General features: G+C 35.5%; 1 protein-coding gene across 1 annotated transcript; it reads left to right on the top strand.

Moving 5' to 3' along the window:
* Nucleotides 1-7,137: 7,137 nt before the first annotated feature.
* LOC143390484 (olfactory receptor 5M11) lies at nucleotides 7,138-8,106 on the top strand. Its single transcript, XM_076842866.2, has one exon. The coding sequence runs from the start codon at nucleotides 7,138-7,140 to the stop codon at nucleotides 8,104-8,106; it is 969 nt and encodes a 322-aa protein (XP_076698981.2).
* Nucleotides 8,107-16,004: the final 7,898 nt, after the last annotated feature.

Raw genomic sequence — 16,004 nt, 5'->3', positions numbered from 1 at the left:
CCACCGTACAAGGAATTGCTTTTCAACTTCTGGGATCTAATCCAAGATTAGTTTAAATGAATTCAGTTTAGTTAGATGTGTTAGCATAGACTAGTTACACAAAATATGTTCTGTTTATTATGTCAAGACATTTTAACTTACACAATATTACCTCTAAGGATCCTATCTAAAATAGCATTAGTACCAGAGTATTTCTGAGCCAGGTACTTAATAACACTATTATGAATAACCATGCTATAATATAAATATTGTCAAAATTGAAATCAGAACAAGTTAGAAAACTTCAAGTGTTTATTGTGTTCACAAATTAAGACAGGAGATGGAACTGACTGTGTCCAGAAAGCCTCCTCAAAGCAGTTGCAGCATAGTTTACAAACGACAATGGAGGAAATATTTTGACCTTTCTCAAAGTTTTCTTTAACAAGTCTTCCCTCTTAATCATTCTCTTGGTTGATCTGAGAATGTGGGGAACTGTTTCATCTATGTAGCATGACTCTGTCACTCCATGCTGTTTCTCATCTGTAGACCTCCTAGGTCACAAATTAGAATATTTCCATGATTATGTTGTATTCTACTTCTTGTTTGATCCACAGGGAATCATCTCTGAAGTGGTTGGTGGAAAACACTGAAGACTCTTGAGAGGATACAACTCATGGGAGAGATTATTAAAATGACTAAGGAAATAATAGAGAGTGTTTGAAATACTTAAAGTTATCACATTTTTTTTTTCCAGAGAGTTCAAGATGGGGATCTTTTGCACCCGCTGGAACTTATCATTGACCTTGATCCTTGAGATTCCAGGTTAGCTATTGAAGTTAAGGCCAAGGGCTTCTGTTACAGGACCCCGGGGAAACACCAATTCTTACTCCCCTTGCTGAACAGGAAAAAATGGCTCACTAATAAGCTTCGGTAAACAAATTCAAGTACAGGTAACACAGTGAGAATATTCAAAATGTCAAAAATACTGAACTTGGGTCAGAGAGACCCATGGAGTCCCCACATGGTGAGAAAGCAAAGAATGTGAGTGGACTTGGGGGCTGGAACTGGTGCTCACCGCACTCAGGACTAATGAGGGGTCTTTTTTTTTAACCTACTTCTGAAACCAGAACTGTTAAAAAAAAAATTCTGATCAAGTTAAACAATCTTTAAAAGATTTCTTGCACATGCAATGGGACAATCTGTGGACTGGAAGATCAAACAAAACCTGGAAGAAGCCAGGCACAGGACAGTTGCATAACATTTCACAAAACATAATAGTCAAAGCTTTGTCAGCTTTCTTGTGATTTCTGTCACATGTTAGCATACCCTTTAAGGTAAGCAGAGCTGCTCAGGCTCAGTTTTATGCTGACCAAGTCTTAAAGCTCTCACCTTCTGTTTCCTTCATGATTATGGAAGGTATCTTGAGCAAAAGTATGACTAAAGCTTGTGGAGTCTAGCAAGTGGCCTCGGTGGTGGCTCCGTTTCATTTATCAACACAGCATTGCATCTTCTGTAGACTAAGTCAATCTTCCTCTTTTGAACAATTTGCATCAATGATTGGCAAATAGAAAAATGTACATTTTGATGGAGAAAATAAAATAAAAAGTGGTCTAGAGGTTCTATAGAATCCTTATTAAAATCTCATTGCTTGCTTTATGAAATATTAAAATCTCTCCTAAAATTCATGAGGAATGAATGGCTCCCCAAAGAGCCAATGTCATCTCAAGAAAGAACAAAGCTGGTAGCATCTCACTTTTCTATTATTTGAAAGTATCACAAAAGTATCACTGGTATAAAATATGTATATAAATGACACTGGTATAATAACAGACATACAGACCAATGGAAAAGAATAGACAGCCTTGAAAAACACCCATAAACATTTGCTAAACTGCCTTTTGACAAAGATGCCCAAAATGCACAATGCAAGAAGGGTAGTCTATTCAAAAAATGCTGGTGGGAAAATTGGATAGCCACATCCAAAGAATGAGTGAAATTGGGCCTTTATTGTATACCTAGTACAAAAATCAACTCAAAATGAATTGAAGATTCATATAAGGTCTGATACTGTAAAACCCCTTAAAGAAAAGCTAAGGGAAAATCTTTATCACCTTGGGCATTGCAATGATTTCTTGATATCACATCAAAGTACAAACAACAAAAGCAAAAAATTAACAAGTGGCATGACATCAAAATAAACATTTCTGGAGTTCTGAGACCAGTGGGACTCAATAAAACCCTTTCTCCAAGTAAATAAATAAGTAAATTAAAAGGAACTACCTTAACCAATTGAAAAAGCAATCTATAGAATCAGAGAAAATAGCTGGGTATGGTGGTGGATGCCTGTAATCCAGCTATTTGGGAGGCTGAGGCAGGAGGATCTCAAATTGAAGGTCAGCCTGAGCATCTTAGTGAGACCTGTGTCAAAATAAAATTAAACAGTAGGGCTTGGATTGTAGCTCAGTGGTAGAGTACTCTGAGTTCAATTCTCAGTACTGAAAACAAAATAATAATAAAAAAAATCTAGAGAAAATATTTTTGAACCATGTATCTGATAAAGGGGTTACTATGTAAAATATATTGGGAACTCCTGTACTCAATAGGAAATAAACAAACAGGGGAACAAATACTCAGCAACAAAGAACCCTCCTGAAAAAATGGGCAAAGGATTTGAACAGAGAATTCTTTTTCAGAACAAAACATTCAAGTGTCTTACAAATTTAGGAAACTATATTCGACATTTCCAGGCATCAAGGAAATGTCAATCAAAATTATGAGATATTGCCTCACATGAGTTCGAAGGGCTATGATCTGAACAAAAGAAAAATAACAGACACTAAGTGTTAGCTAGGATGTGAAGAAATCATAGTATTTGTAAATGTTTGGTGGGAATACAGAATGTTATATCAGCTATGGAAAACAACATGGAGGTTTCTCAGAAAATTAAAAATAGAGCTTCCATATTTTCTAGCTCTCCTACTTCCAGATATGTATCCAAAAATTTGAAACAGGGATCCTCAAGTGTAATATATCTGCAGTTCTACACTGATAGCTTCATTATTCACAATAGCTAAGATATGGAAATAATCCAAGTGTTCATGAACGAATGAATCGATTAAGAACATATGGCACATGGTAGATTATTAATCAGTGTTTAATTTAAAATGTTGTTCCTGACATTTTTTTTTCAAAAAGGAAGACATGGGAAGTTTCAGGCTAATAAGCAATTTCCATAGAGCAAGATAAGAATGTTCTGGAAAGATGCTATGAAATATTGTGCCCCAAGTGAAAAATACCGTGTTGTGCATCCAAAGGTTTAGGAGGGTAGATCTTGGGTTAAGTGATTTTATGAAACAAAGAGAGAGAGAAAAAAGCAGATCAAATGATAAAACATGATAAAATGTATTTGTGTGCCTCCCATGGAGATCATAGGAAAAACACTAGCAAATTTGAAATTGTATCCCCAGTGCTTTTGTTAAACCCAAGTGGCGTGAATTAAAATTAGCACTCATCACTGAGGCTTCTCATTTCTTCTGAGATTTGCCTGTAGACATAATTACCATCTCTCACATCCTGAAATAAATACAACCAGATTTTTCTAAACAGGTCTTAAGAATCTGCCTTAATCAGTGGTTGAGAAAGTACTGCCATACTAAACCAGAAGTAAGTTCCTGTGCTTTGAATTTCTTGATTTTCAGTCAAAAGAAAATTGTATTAAAGGTTCTTACTGAAGCCCATGGTTTATAGGTGTTGACAGTTGACATCCTTGAGGGTTAGGTTTTCATTGGCTTTGTGAATCAGTATGTCATATAAACTTTGACATTTAGCTCAAGAAAATAGACACAACTTTTCTCAAGGGCTTTAGGCAGAGAAGTAAAGAGGGGTGATAAGTTATAGAAGGTGTTAATTCTATTTTGGACAAAAGTCATTACAAGCTCATTTCATGCAAAATGTTAGCTTCCAAGTACTTGAAATGAATTCACTATTTTGTCCTTCTGATGACCCGTTTCACATTTACAGCAGAAAAGTAAAGGTCAGGTAGGTGAGTGAAACTTGGTACCCATGTGAAGTTAGAATTCATAACTGGTGGAGTGAAAACCTAAATCATTTATTGGAATTAGTTTCACAAATTTTGACTTTCTAAATTCCGAAGTATCAACCAATTTCAGGATGGCAGAACAGGTTCAACTTTTAAAATTATTTATTTCTTTTGCAAAAGCTGCAACTGAGCTAAGTGTTATCCAAGTTCATTCAGGGAATTCATTGGTGCCAAGGTTGTGTGTAAATTCCAGAACCATCCAAAACTATTGCTGCTGTAAGTAGATAACTGAGCTCCCTAAAAAAGCTCATTGAGTTATTATTACTTTAGGTGCAAACTGGTCATTTGTATTGGCTTTTCAGGGCCATCCAGCTGATGAGCTTGCTATTTGAATCTAATTATAATCAAGGCTGCATTTGTGAACATTAACACAACATACTGTTTTTTTCTCTTTTTCTATGTATTTCTTTTCTATTGGTTCTTTTTACTTACTCAGAACATTAAAATTCCTTTTGTCATAATTTAAAAATTAATAAATTTATTTATTCTAATTTAGTCCCCAGTACTTCCCCCTTTCCTCCCCATGTGGATTTTTATTTCTGGAACCTGCACACGTCACAGAGCTTTTTAGTCAAAACTGTTTCAGATCCCTTCCATTGTCATTAAGTGACGCAAAACAATGTCATCCTCCTGAAAATGAATTGATCATGTATAATTAATTGCTTTCTCTTTTGTAAGTCTGAAATTCATACATCCTGATCATTTCTCTTCCAATTTTGTCTATTCTTGTATTCTCCATCAAGTTTTCCTTCAGAGTTTCTTAGGTGTGAGGAGCAGGAGGAGAACCTCTCCTACACTCCCAGCTTCTGTCATATGAATGAATATAAAAATTCCAGAACTCTTTCTGCTAGACCCTCTTGAAAGGAAGCTTCTATTTATCCTGATCCCTGTGCTCCACTGAATCCTGTTGATTTTCTTGATGGGAAAGTCATATATAGAAAAGAATTAGACTTTCAATAAAATAAAATATTTCTATATGAGGAAACCTCCCAGGTAGATTTTTTGCTCCCCTTTGCATTAACTCTGCACACACAAATCGTTAGCAGTTCTCAAGAAGATTTCAAATGATATTGCTGCGTTTGTTCTTTATCCTTCCAAGGACACCCTTCCTTCTCAAAATAGCCTTTAACATGTCTTTTTTTTTTCTTCTCCTCCAGCTTTTTTTCCTCAAAACTGTTACCCTCCCAGGGATCTCTTCCTTTCTTTTCCTATTTAAAATTTAAATACTTTTCTCCAAAACACCTTTCTTTTTCTCATAGCTCTATTATTTAAAATACTATTTATACACTTAGATATCCTCAATCAATATCCATCAGGAATTTTGAAAATGTTCAGTGCTGCATCTGCATTGTCGAAACCCAAAATATGCACTGTGGCAGGAAGCCTTGTTTTATGAATATCTGGTCTGATGTCTACACTTAACTTAAGAGGGAGCCAGGATAGACTTCTATTTTCCATTACAAAGAGAGAAATGGGGAAGCTTGTTTATAAATTCAAAACTATAAAAATGTAGGTGCAATATGAAATGCAAGGCTCTCAACTGATTCTTATTCCCAAACTTTGTCATTGCTTCTAAGTAATGATATCCCTTGCTGTCATGGTACAGTCTATCTCAGGATGTAAATGCTCCACATAAGAGAAAACAATGGTGTAAGGGGAAGATGTGACACAGCTCTGTGCTCCATGCTGCACCTCATTGGGATGACATGATTGTCCTTGTTCCAGCAGTTCCTTGTCATCAAACATCTCAATTCTTTCCAGATTCACAGGGAACTTTGTTCTAACTTTATAAAAGTTATAGCAGTTTTGCAAGAATTGGGCAAATTTTAAAAGTGTTAGACTTGAGAAAAAAGGCAATTTATAAAAAGCATCTTGAGTGAAAGAAAGATAGGATTCAACATTAAAGAGGTGCTGTGAAGAGAAATTAAAAGCAAAATGGAGGGCAGGGGCATAGCTGGGAACATAGATCAATGGTAGAATATGGAAAAAAAAGGATGTGTTCAGTAGCTTAAGTGCAAACTATACTAACTGAATTTCTTAAAAAAAGAATAACAGAACTCTTTTTTATAATCATCCCCAAAATACTGAGAATTAATTTTGAAGTTGCTTTAAAATTTCATTTGGCAAAGGTTTATGGAACTAGCAAATCCTACATTATATTCCTATTGATAATTAATAGATATGAAGGTCCAAATATTCCACAGAAGACATTCTGAAACACATTAAACTTATTTGATTAACAAGTTTTGAAAGCAATTTCTTTTCACACAAAATTGCAATAAGCACTAAATTCTACTAAATTTCTGACCTGTTTCAAGCCTCTTTTAGGATACAGAGAGGAGTCAAATGCAGCAGGTGATCTATGCTCTCAGTCGTATATTATTTTAAATTTTTCTTCTAATAAATAATCTAGTATATAACTTATGCTGGGTAGTCATGATACAATAATAAACTGGATTTTCTATCAGCTATGGAAGAACTAATGTATGAGGATTAGGAAGTAGACAATTATTGTGGTTTCATAGGCTAAAGAATAAATGCATATTTATAGGGTGTGCTGGAAACCAGGAACAGAAAGGGATTGAATCACTCATTAAGAGGGAAAAGGTGAGAAATATTTCATAAAACAGTAGGCTTTAATCTGGGTCTTATAGGATAGTTTGGAATTAAAGGACAAAATAATAATAATAATAATAATAATAATAATAATAATATTAATAATAATAATAATAAATCAAAATAGTTCCACCAGGAGAAAGAAGAAATGTAACTTACCTGCAAATGTATGTGATTGTGTATGTATGTATGTATGTATGTATGTATTTGTCTATCTATCTATCAATCAATCATTGAATGGTATGTGTGTAGATATAGAGACAGAAATGTTAAAGTTAACAAAAGAAATGAGATAATAATTTAGTAGTTAAAAAAAAAACCACAATTTGATGGTAGAACCCATTGTGTGATATATTCTTTGGAGAAAAGCGATTTCAACTCTCATTGGAACTTTATGCCTGCTTGTTTTCTGTAGTTTCAAGGCAGACCGTGACTATCCAGAAATGACCAACATAAATGGCAGTGTGATAACAGAATTCGTTTTGCTAGGGCTCACAGATCGCCCAGACCTCCAGTCTGTCCTCTTTGTGCTGTTTCTGGCCCTCTACCTCATCACCCTCTCTGGGAACCTGGGCATGGTAGTGTTGATCCAACTGGACTCTCGCCTTCACACGCCCATGTACTTCTTCCTCAGTAACTTGGCCTTTGTGGACTTGTGTTACACCTGCAATGCAACCCCACAGATGCTGAAGAATTTCTTATCAGAGAAGAAGACCATCTCCTTTGTGGGATGCTTTACACAGTGCTACATTTTCATTGCCCTTCTCCTCACAGAAATGTACATGCTCGCTGCAATGGCCTATGACCGCTATGTGGCCATATGTGATCCTCTTCGTTACAGTGTGAAGATGTCCAGGAGAGTGTGCATCTGCTTGGCCACATGTCCTTATGTGTACGGGTTCTCAGATGGACTCTTCCAGAGCATCCTGACCTTCCGCATGACCTTCTGTAGGTCCAATGTCATCAATCATTTCTACTGTGCTGACCCACCACTCATCAAGCTCTCCTGCTCTGACACATATTTCAAAGAGCATGCCATGCTCATCTCAGCTGGTTTCAACCTCTCCGCCTCCCTCACCATCATCCTGGTGTCCTATGCCTTCATCATGGCTACCATCCTCAGGATCAAATCAGCAGAGGGAAGGCGCAAGGCATTCTCCACCTGTGGCTCCCACATGATGGCTGTCACCTTGTTTTATGGGACCCTGTTCTGCATGTATGTAAGACCACCAACAGACAAGACTGTTGAGGAATCCAAAATAATCGCTGTCTTCTACAGCTTTGTCAACCCAGTGCTTAATCCTTTGATCTACAGTCTGAGGAACAAAGATGTAAAGCAGGCCTTGAAGAATATCCTTAGAAGAAATATTATTAGGACAATGTCTCTACCTCCATTTGGCCATAAACCATGACTCTAAAATTTTGGCCCTAATGTTCTTCCAACAATATGGTCAGAAAGGTAAGTTAGTACATCCATTATGAAAAACAATATGGATTTTTCTCAAAAAGTCAAAGATAGAACTACCAAGTATTCTGGATTTTCTAAATCCAGGTATAGATTTAAGGAATAAAATCAGTATGTACAGGAAATATGTATGCTTCCATGTTATTTGCAGATTTATTCACAATAATCAAGACATGTAACCAAGACGTGTTCATCAGTGAATCAATGGAAAAAGAAAATGTGCTTTATTTTCAGTCTGAAGAAAGAGGAAAGTATTGTCATTTGTGTCAATGTGGTGAAATGAACCAGGCACAGAAAAAAATAATAATAATGCTGCAAGTTTTCACTTGTACTTGGAGTCTGAAATATGTAACTCATATAAACAGAGTGATCAACAAGGATTGATGAGGGATGAGGCCTAGGAAATGTTGTTCCAAGGATACAAAATTTTCTTTTAGGAAGAATAAAGCCAAGAGATCTATGGCATGACATGGTAACCTAGTAACAATATGCTTTCCACTTGAAAATTGCTCAGAGTAACTTTTAAATGTTTGCATTGTGTCAGGAGCCATCCATGGGCTGAGGTCACAGAGAAGTCCCACTCTTGACCTGAGAAACTCATGTCCGTATGTTACATGATTTCCTCACCATTTTCTTAGTTTAATGTTGCAGCCAGCTCCTTTGAATCCAGCTCATCTCCGTCAGTGCAGGCAGTTGGGGAGAGCACTGGAAGGAAAATAATGAGTATTAGCTTGACCTTAGTGAGGATGTAGCTCAGAGGCAAAGCAACCCTAAGTTCAGTTCCCAGTATCCAAATAAAATAAAATTAATTTAATAATGCATTTTTGTGTTTTGAAAATGAGTTTTAGACATACTGTATCCAAATATGTATTTCAACCAGACCCCAGGTGATTTGTAGGCACATTAAATCTTGGAAAATATTGCTCCAGGTGAAATTTCTCATCAATTATTGCCCAGAACATTGATGGACTGTTACTAATTACAGTGGTAAGCAGGACAAACAAGCTCTATGACTTTTGGATTGGGCAATCTTATGAAACAACCTTCTATTCTTTTTTCTTTGACTCACAAAGTAAAACCAGAAGCAATAGGTCATGATCTATTTCTCACGATTATGTTATGTCTGATGGCAGTAGGAATGAAAAGGAGCGAATGATGGTAGTTTAGTTTGACCTGAGCTATGAATCTAGGCCTGAGCTTTAGGGACCCAACTCCTGTCTCTGGCCTATAGACCTTCAGAGGATGCTTTCTGTATCACTTGCATCTGGGACAAAGTGCTGGGAGGAAAGACTAACATTAAGGAAGGAAATAAAATAGCAATTGATTATCCCAGATGGATTATCTACCTTGATTTGAATATTCCTCCTATCCCTAATTATGTTTGGTTAAGTAATGTTTACTCTTTCCTTCTTGAATATAGACCCAATTCATGGCCAGTTAAAGTGTACCTTGGGAATGATAGTAGTATCTGGAGGAGAAAATGAAATTGCTCTCTGCTCTTCCAAAAGCTCAACCATATCAACTACATTTGACTTCAGGAGATATATTTAAATGAATGATTTAAAGGCAAATGAAAATTTCTTCTACTCTCCAAATAACTGGTGCCCTCTTATTGATCTAAAATGCTAAATATTTCCTAAATTCTTTTCTTGGTATAACCTGTTATTCTATCATAAGAAAAATAAAATATTGTATGTACATAAATATGTATTAAGCTTATCACAAAATATATTAGGAAAGTTTGTCTCTCTGTTTTTCTTTTTACAAACAATGAAAAATTCTAAAACAAGATAAGGTAAAATGCTAATTTCTTATAAGCATCATAGTATCTCATTTCATCCCAGGAGTACAATTGGCTCTTTAGAACTAAAATGTGGGATTCTATAGCCAGATTCAATAGCCAGAATGTGGGATTCTGGTGGGATTCTTGCTTCATTCTCTACCTATATCTATATCTATATTTTTTGCCAGGCTTTATGATCATGAAGTTTCTTTTTTTCTGATAATAAAATACAGAAACATTTGGAATGCCAAGAAAATATCTGAAACTGTATTTTTCTATAATTACATAGTGATGTTCATTTAACAGGATAGTAATTATTTCATAAAAGCTCCATGAGGAAAAAAATGATGTAAAACTACTGTCTTCCTGTATATTTAATTCATGCTGTGTACTAGGAAACCCAACAGCATGCTAGGCATGGTTAGTGACTGTTGAAAATATCCTCAGGATAAGGCTAAAGGAAACTCAGTATAGTGTTAACTATATATTAAAAAAAGATACTGAATGATTTTAATACACATATTGTTCAGCCTTACATTTCATTTTTTTAAATTAGTTGTGTAAGGGAGATTTAACTGCTTTACAAACAAGAAAAAAATTCTGTGCTACAACCAGCTTATTCATCACCATGATATTCCTCCTCTACCTTCTTTTCTTTGCTTTTTCTTCTTTGATAACACCCTTTTTTGTTGCATGGGGATTTCCTTTAGCTAAACATGCAGTGGTGTGTTTTCCTTCTCAGTAGCCATCTTTTTCAAACTGCTTGTCATCTGCAGCAATGTTATTCCACATCTCTCCCAGTTTCTTTGCAACCTCATCAAAAGAAAGGCCAGAATACACACACTCCCCTTTGATGTTAGGGTTTTTCTCAGAAGAGAAGAGGAAAAAGGCTCACAAGGAAGGAAGCATCTGATATTTCCTCTTCTTTTCTCCTTAAAGTTTTCACAAAAGAACGTATATGAGGTCATTTTGCTTCTCAGTTCCTGGGGTTCATGTTTGCTCATGGTTAGTTATTTTTCATAGTGGAACACAAAGCCACCCATTGTCCATCTGATTCTAACTTGCTCCAGCGATGTCTCTAAGAAGTTCAATGTACAGTAAGGGCGATGAGAGGGGGAGACAGATGCTGATAATGGATTTTTAATATGAGCCTTTTTCTTTGAGATCTTGGTAATTTCTCTGTTGATTCTAGGGTTCTTGTGATATATAATTTTCCCCAAATAGTTGTTCCATGCCATCTACAAATTAATACTTCTTTCCAATATTTGTGAGTTTTTTTATTGTGTGTCAGATTAACATAAGTTTCAAAATTAACACCAATATGCTTTCTGGGGCAAAAAGTAGAGTCTTCCAATAAGCCAACAGGAACACAGGAACCAATGTGATTAGGACAATGCACAACTGTGGCTTCTGCTCTTGCCCTTGCAGGATGTCATGTTGTCTCCTCCCCCTTTCCTTTCCCCTCTTCTTACCTCTCCTCCTTGTCCTCCTCCTCCTTTTCCTTCTTCTTTCTCCCTCCCCTAATTATGTCTTCTTAGCTCTGTCGTCATCATGTATGTGATCTTTTGCTGACCTTTTTTAGGCAGAAGTGATCATTTTCTCTATCCTTCTTTTACTCTGGAGATAGAAAATCTAATCCATTCTGCACTACATACATCTCTGTGATCCAAAACACAAAGTCATGAAGTTGAGCTCATTACTGTAGGACAATAACAGCACACTTAGAGGTTTTTGTCAAACCGTGGAGCATTGGCCTTTTAATGGGAGGAATCTGCTCTTCATTTCTGGTCACTTGCTTCCCTGTCAGAAAAGAAAACCAAGAGAAGTCAGATTATTGTTATTTTTATAAGAATTTCCTAATATTATAATTAATGTAAAACTTTTAAACATCGTGTGAATAAAAACAAAATATCTGTGGGTAAAATCAAGCTCCATTAATTGATGATAATTTCACTGAATAAATATTTGTGATCACTCAACACAGTCTAGGCACTTGTTCTGGTTTAGATATGACCCAAAAGCTCTTGTGTGAGAAAATGCAAGGAAGATAAGAGGTGATATGATTGGGTTTTGAGAGATTCCGCATAATCAGTGCACTAATCTGCTGATAAGGATTAACTAGGTGGTAACTGTAGGTAGGGAGGGTCTGGCTGGAGGAGGTGGGTATTAGGGGCAAGCCTCTGGGGCACATATTTCTTCCCTGTGAGTCTCCCATTTTCTCTGTTTCCTGGCAGCCTTCCTGAGCTGCTTTCCTTTTCCACCAGGATATTCTGCCTCACCTTTGGGCCCAGAGCAATGGAGCCAAGTATCGAAGGACAGAAACCTCTGAAGCCCTGAGCCAAAATGGACTATTCTTCCTCTAAAATTGTTCTAATTAGGTCTTTTGGTCACAGCAATGAAAAAGCTGACTAAACAACACTGTTCTGAGTGCTATGTAGACTGTGGTCACATGATATCAGTTCCCTTTTCTTTTGGGCAATGGTTTGGAAAGAAAGGTATTATCAATAAATTAAACCACATTGAAAATTAAGATTGCAACATGTGTCATTACAAAATCATGGAACACAACTCAAAAGAGGACTATTATGCTGTTTTTATGTAAATTTAATGCATATAGAAATAGTCTTCCCTTAAGGATTATTATCTAAGCCCACATCTGAATATAGAAGGCAAAACTGGAGAAAGTTTTAGAGAAATAGAATTCACATCAGTGCATGAGGACTTACGGTAAGGATCTGAGTTTGAAAAGAGTTTGGCACAAATCAGTGAATGAAGGAGAGAATGATGGAAAAAAGGACATAGATGAAGACTATAGTGAGATCTCTGTGATTCCAATATGTCATTTGGAAAATATGCCTCTGATTAAGTATTTATGTGTCTATTTTTTGCCTTTATAATTGTACTAAATATTATTTGAGCAAATGTGCCATATCCAGCTTATATTTGTAACTCTTAGATAAGTTTAAGAGTTTGTAAAAGGAAGTAAAAGTCAGGCAGAATATTTGTTTACATGATTTGAAAACTAAATACTACTAAGTATATGCTTATCAGATTATCCACAAAATATCACTTCCCAGCACCTGACTCTAATATCGTGAACTAACTCTTCTTCTATAACTCATTATGTTGACTTGTTCAGATTATTTTACTGATTGGATTTATAATTTACTCATGCTGTTCAAGCCCCTTTGTGGAAAGTGTTGGGCAATACAGGATTCAGACAGGAAGGAAACACAAAAACATCAGAGTTCATGAATTATGCCAATATTAAATATCTTTATTAACTGCTATCTTCATTAATTAGAATAAATGGTAATCAATAATGCAAAAATCCTGTGAGACTATAGAATAAATTCCTGATCACTTAAAGCAATCAGCTCAAAGTGATTATAAACTGATGAAATCACATTGCTGAATTCCCAGGACTCTAGAGGAAATAAGCCTAAACCAATTACTGATTTCCCCCTAGAGCTATCTTTTGTAGTTACATTGTAATTATGTCTTTAGGGTGTGTTAAAATATTTTAGGAATAAAAACTCCAAATTGCAAGTGGATATAAATCTTCTGCAACTCATATCTTGGACCACTAGTGTCTCTGAGAGAATCTTTCCTGGGATCAGGTAGGAATAAAAATTCTGACTTTTGTACTTGCACTTTATTTTCTTGTTTCATATTTAAAATTTATTAGTAGTGGATAGGTGTCAGCAATAGCAGCTTTAAATGATAGCTTAGTTCCTTATCCAGTTAATGTAAATCAGTGTGCATTTGTTATTTGGATGGGAGAATATTAAAAATTATTGAACATATGTGTTGATAATAATTGTTGTACTTTCAAATATCATTCTCACCATTCATACAAGTATTGAACACATATTAAGAAAACCACATTTAGACAATACAGATTAGACAACACACATTTAGATCCTCAATGGAGTAAACACTTCCACTGATCATGGTATTAATATATTTAGAATAATACCCATTGAAAGGACAATCCCCTGATCCCCAAAATATATTTTATCAGAAATTCAAAAGGAAGATAAATTAAGCAGGAATAATATTTATTCTAGGAATCATATATATCTATATCTATCTATATATAAATATATATATATATATATATATTTATATATATATATATATATATATTCAATGTTTATAGAATATTAAAAACCCTTTTTAAAATTATTAGAGAAAATTGGGAGGTGACTATAATATTAACTAAGAGAAACATTATTACCAACGAGTGTAGTTTGGTAAACTCCTGAGTGTAATATCAGAAGGTTGGGGATGATGGACACCTTGGGAACTAGTCAAACTCTGACACTGAGTAGCCTTGGAATCCCATGGAAATAATCACTGCATCTAGGCAAAGAGACTATTTTCTAAATAAAGATTCAAAAGAATCTTCCCTGAGAAGTACTAAATTACACTGCACAAAGTGACCTGGAACTCAGGCTCCTTCATTGTAACAAGGTAACGTTCCCTGCTCTCGTATTTGTGAGACACTGGAATGGAAAACTACAGGGAAGGAAGGTGCTGGAGTCCATCAAGGAAAGTGTTCCTTCCTGGAAAATTAATATCCACAGTTCTACTCCCACTGCCTGGCTGCTTATTTCTGTTCCCTACCAGCGTTTTTTTTTTTTGTTTTTTTTTTTTTAATTTCCCATACTTATTTTGTCTTATTACCCAGTAGACGTAGTTTAGGGGCTTAATAACTGAAATTAAACTTCAGTAACACTTCTATTTTCTTGGGCCTTTTCCTTGGTGTCAACCTCCTCTAGTCTCCCACTGAATGCGTTTAATAGGAACCATGTGACACTGTGCTCAGGGACTAGTCAGTAACTGACAGCAGTTGCAGGCTAGCCCAGCCCCTCCGACACTTGCATTTTAACAAGCCTGAAAGAAGACACACTTACCCATAAATGGACCTTTCCAAAAGTAGTATTTCAGGTACCAATGACATTTGTAGAAATGTGTTTTTGCTGATTGTGTTTCTGACTATCATTAGTTGTGATTTCTTTATTTTTTTGAGCTGGGAGGATTGGGAATTCTTGGAACTTCCATCTTCGCCTAAATACATATCATGCTTACCAATTCCTCATAAATGGCACCCCTCATATTTTGCTTAATGAAAGAACCCTAACAACATGCCAAGTGACAAGAAATGTGGGTTTAATTTTTGAGTCTTCCCATAATAAAAAATAACCATATGTATTTATAGATATCCTTGTGAATCCAATTCATTAAGTGGACAAATCTGTGTTGGGTTTATTGTCTTGTTTATCTTTATCATTCTAACACAGAGGAAAGCAATTTCACATTATCAAGCCAGTGAAACCTCACATGTAACTTTATTTCTGTTGTATGGTTCAAGAAGGAATATAGATATTTAAAAACTCTTTGCTATACTTGCTAACTCCACATCACCCAGATTTTTCATATAGGACACTAGTGTTCTGGGGAAACCTCTATTGAGAGGGATCTCTACTGCTCTTCCCCACTGTGGTTTAATTATTTTTCTATATGCTATTTCTACAAAGAACAAAATGGTCTGGCTCCTACAAAACTGACTTGTCAATTTCTCTCATATTTTAATGACTTATTCCGTATTAGCATAGGAATTAGAGAATGGTAAGAGTCATGACAGATAAATTTTGCTGTTGCTTACATAAGCATTGAATGAATAAGCAATCTTTCTAACCACAGGGTACACTGCGTACAGTAAACAGTGAGGGGTGCTTTAAGTTTGTTTGGCTATGTACTGCTTCTTAAATTTATTATTTGTAACAGTAGAAAACTCACCCTGTTTCCATGTGAAATATCTTTGATTTTTCTTAAGTGTCTCCTGAGAAAAGTCTCTGCATGTGCTGTGTATACTACAGAAATATTTCTCCACTCTTGTCCAAAACCATTCCCACGTTTTCTTTAAGTCACAGTTAAAGGTTATTGTTCTTTAACACCTAACCTGATTTCTCAATATATTGCCTAAAATGTACTGAACTAATATGATTATTAGTTCAAATTCTTTCTTATTGAACTAAGCATATTTCACTATAATT

This window comes from Callospermophilus lateralis, chromosome 2, assembly GCF_048772815.1.
Source record: "Callospermophilus lateralis isolate mCalLat2 chromosome 2, mCalLat2.hap1, whole genome shotgun sequence".
NCBI lineage: Eukaryota > Metazoa > Chordata > Mammalia > Rodentia > Sciuridae > Callospermophilus > Callospermophilus lateralis.
The sequence above is the reverse complement of the archived record's forward strand: the minus strand, read 5'-3'. Positions and strand labels throughout refer to the sequence as shown.

Excerpts from the sequence above, each read along its gene's own strand:
- LOC143390484 (XM_076842866.2), top strand. The coding sequence starts at position 7,138 with ATGACCAACATAAATGGCAGTGTGATAACAGAATTCGTTTTGCTAGGG.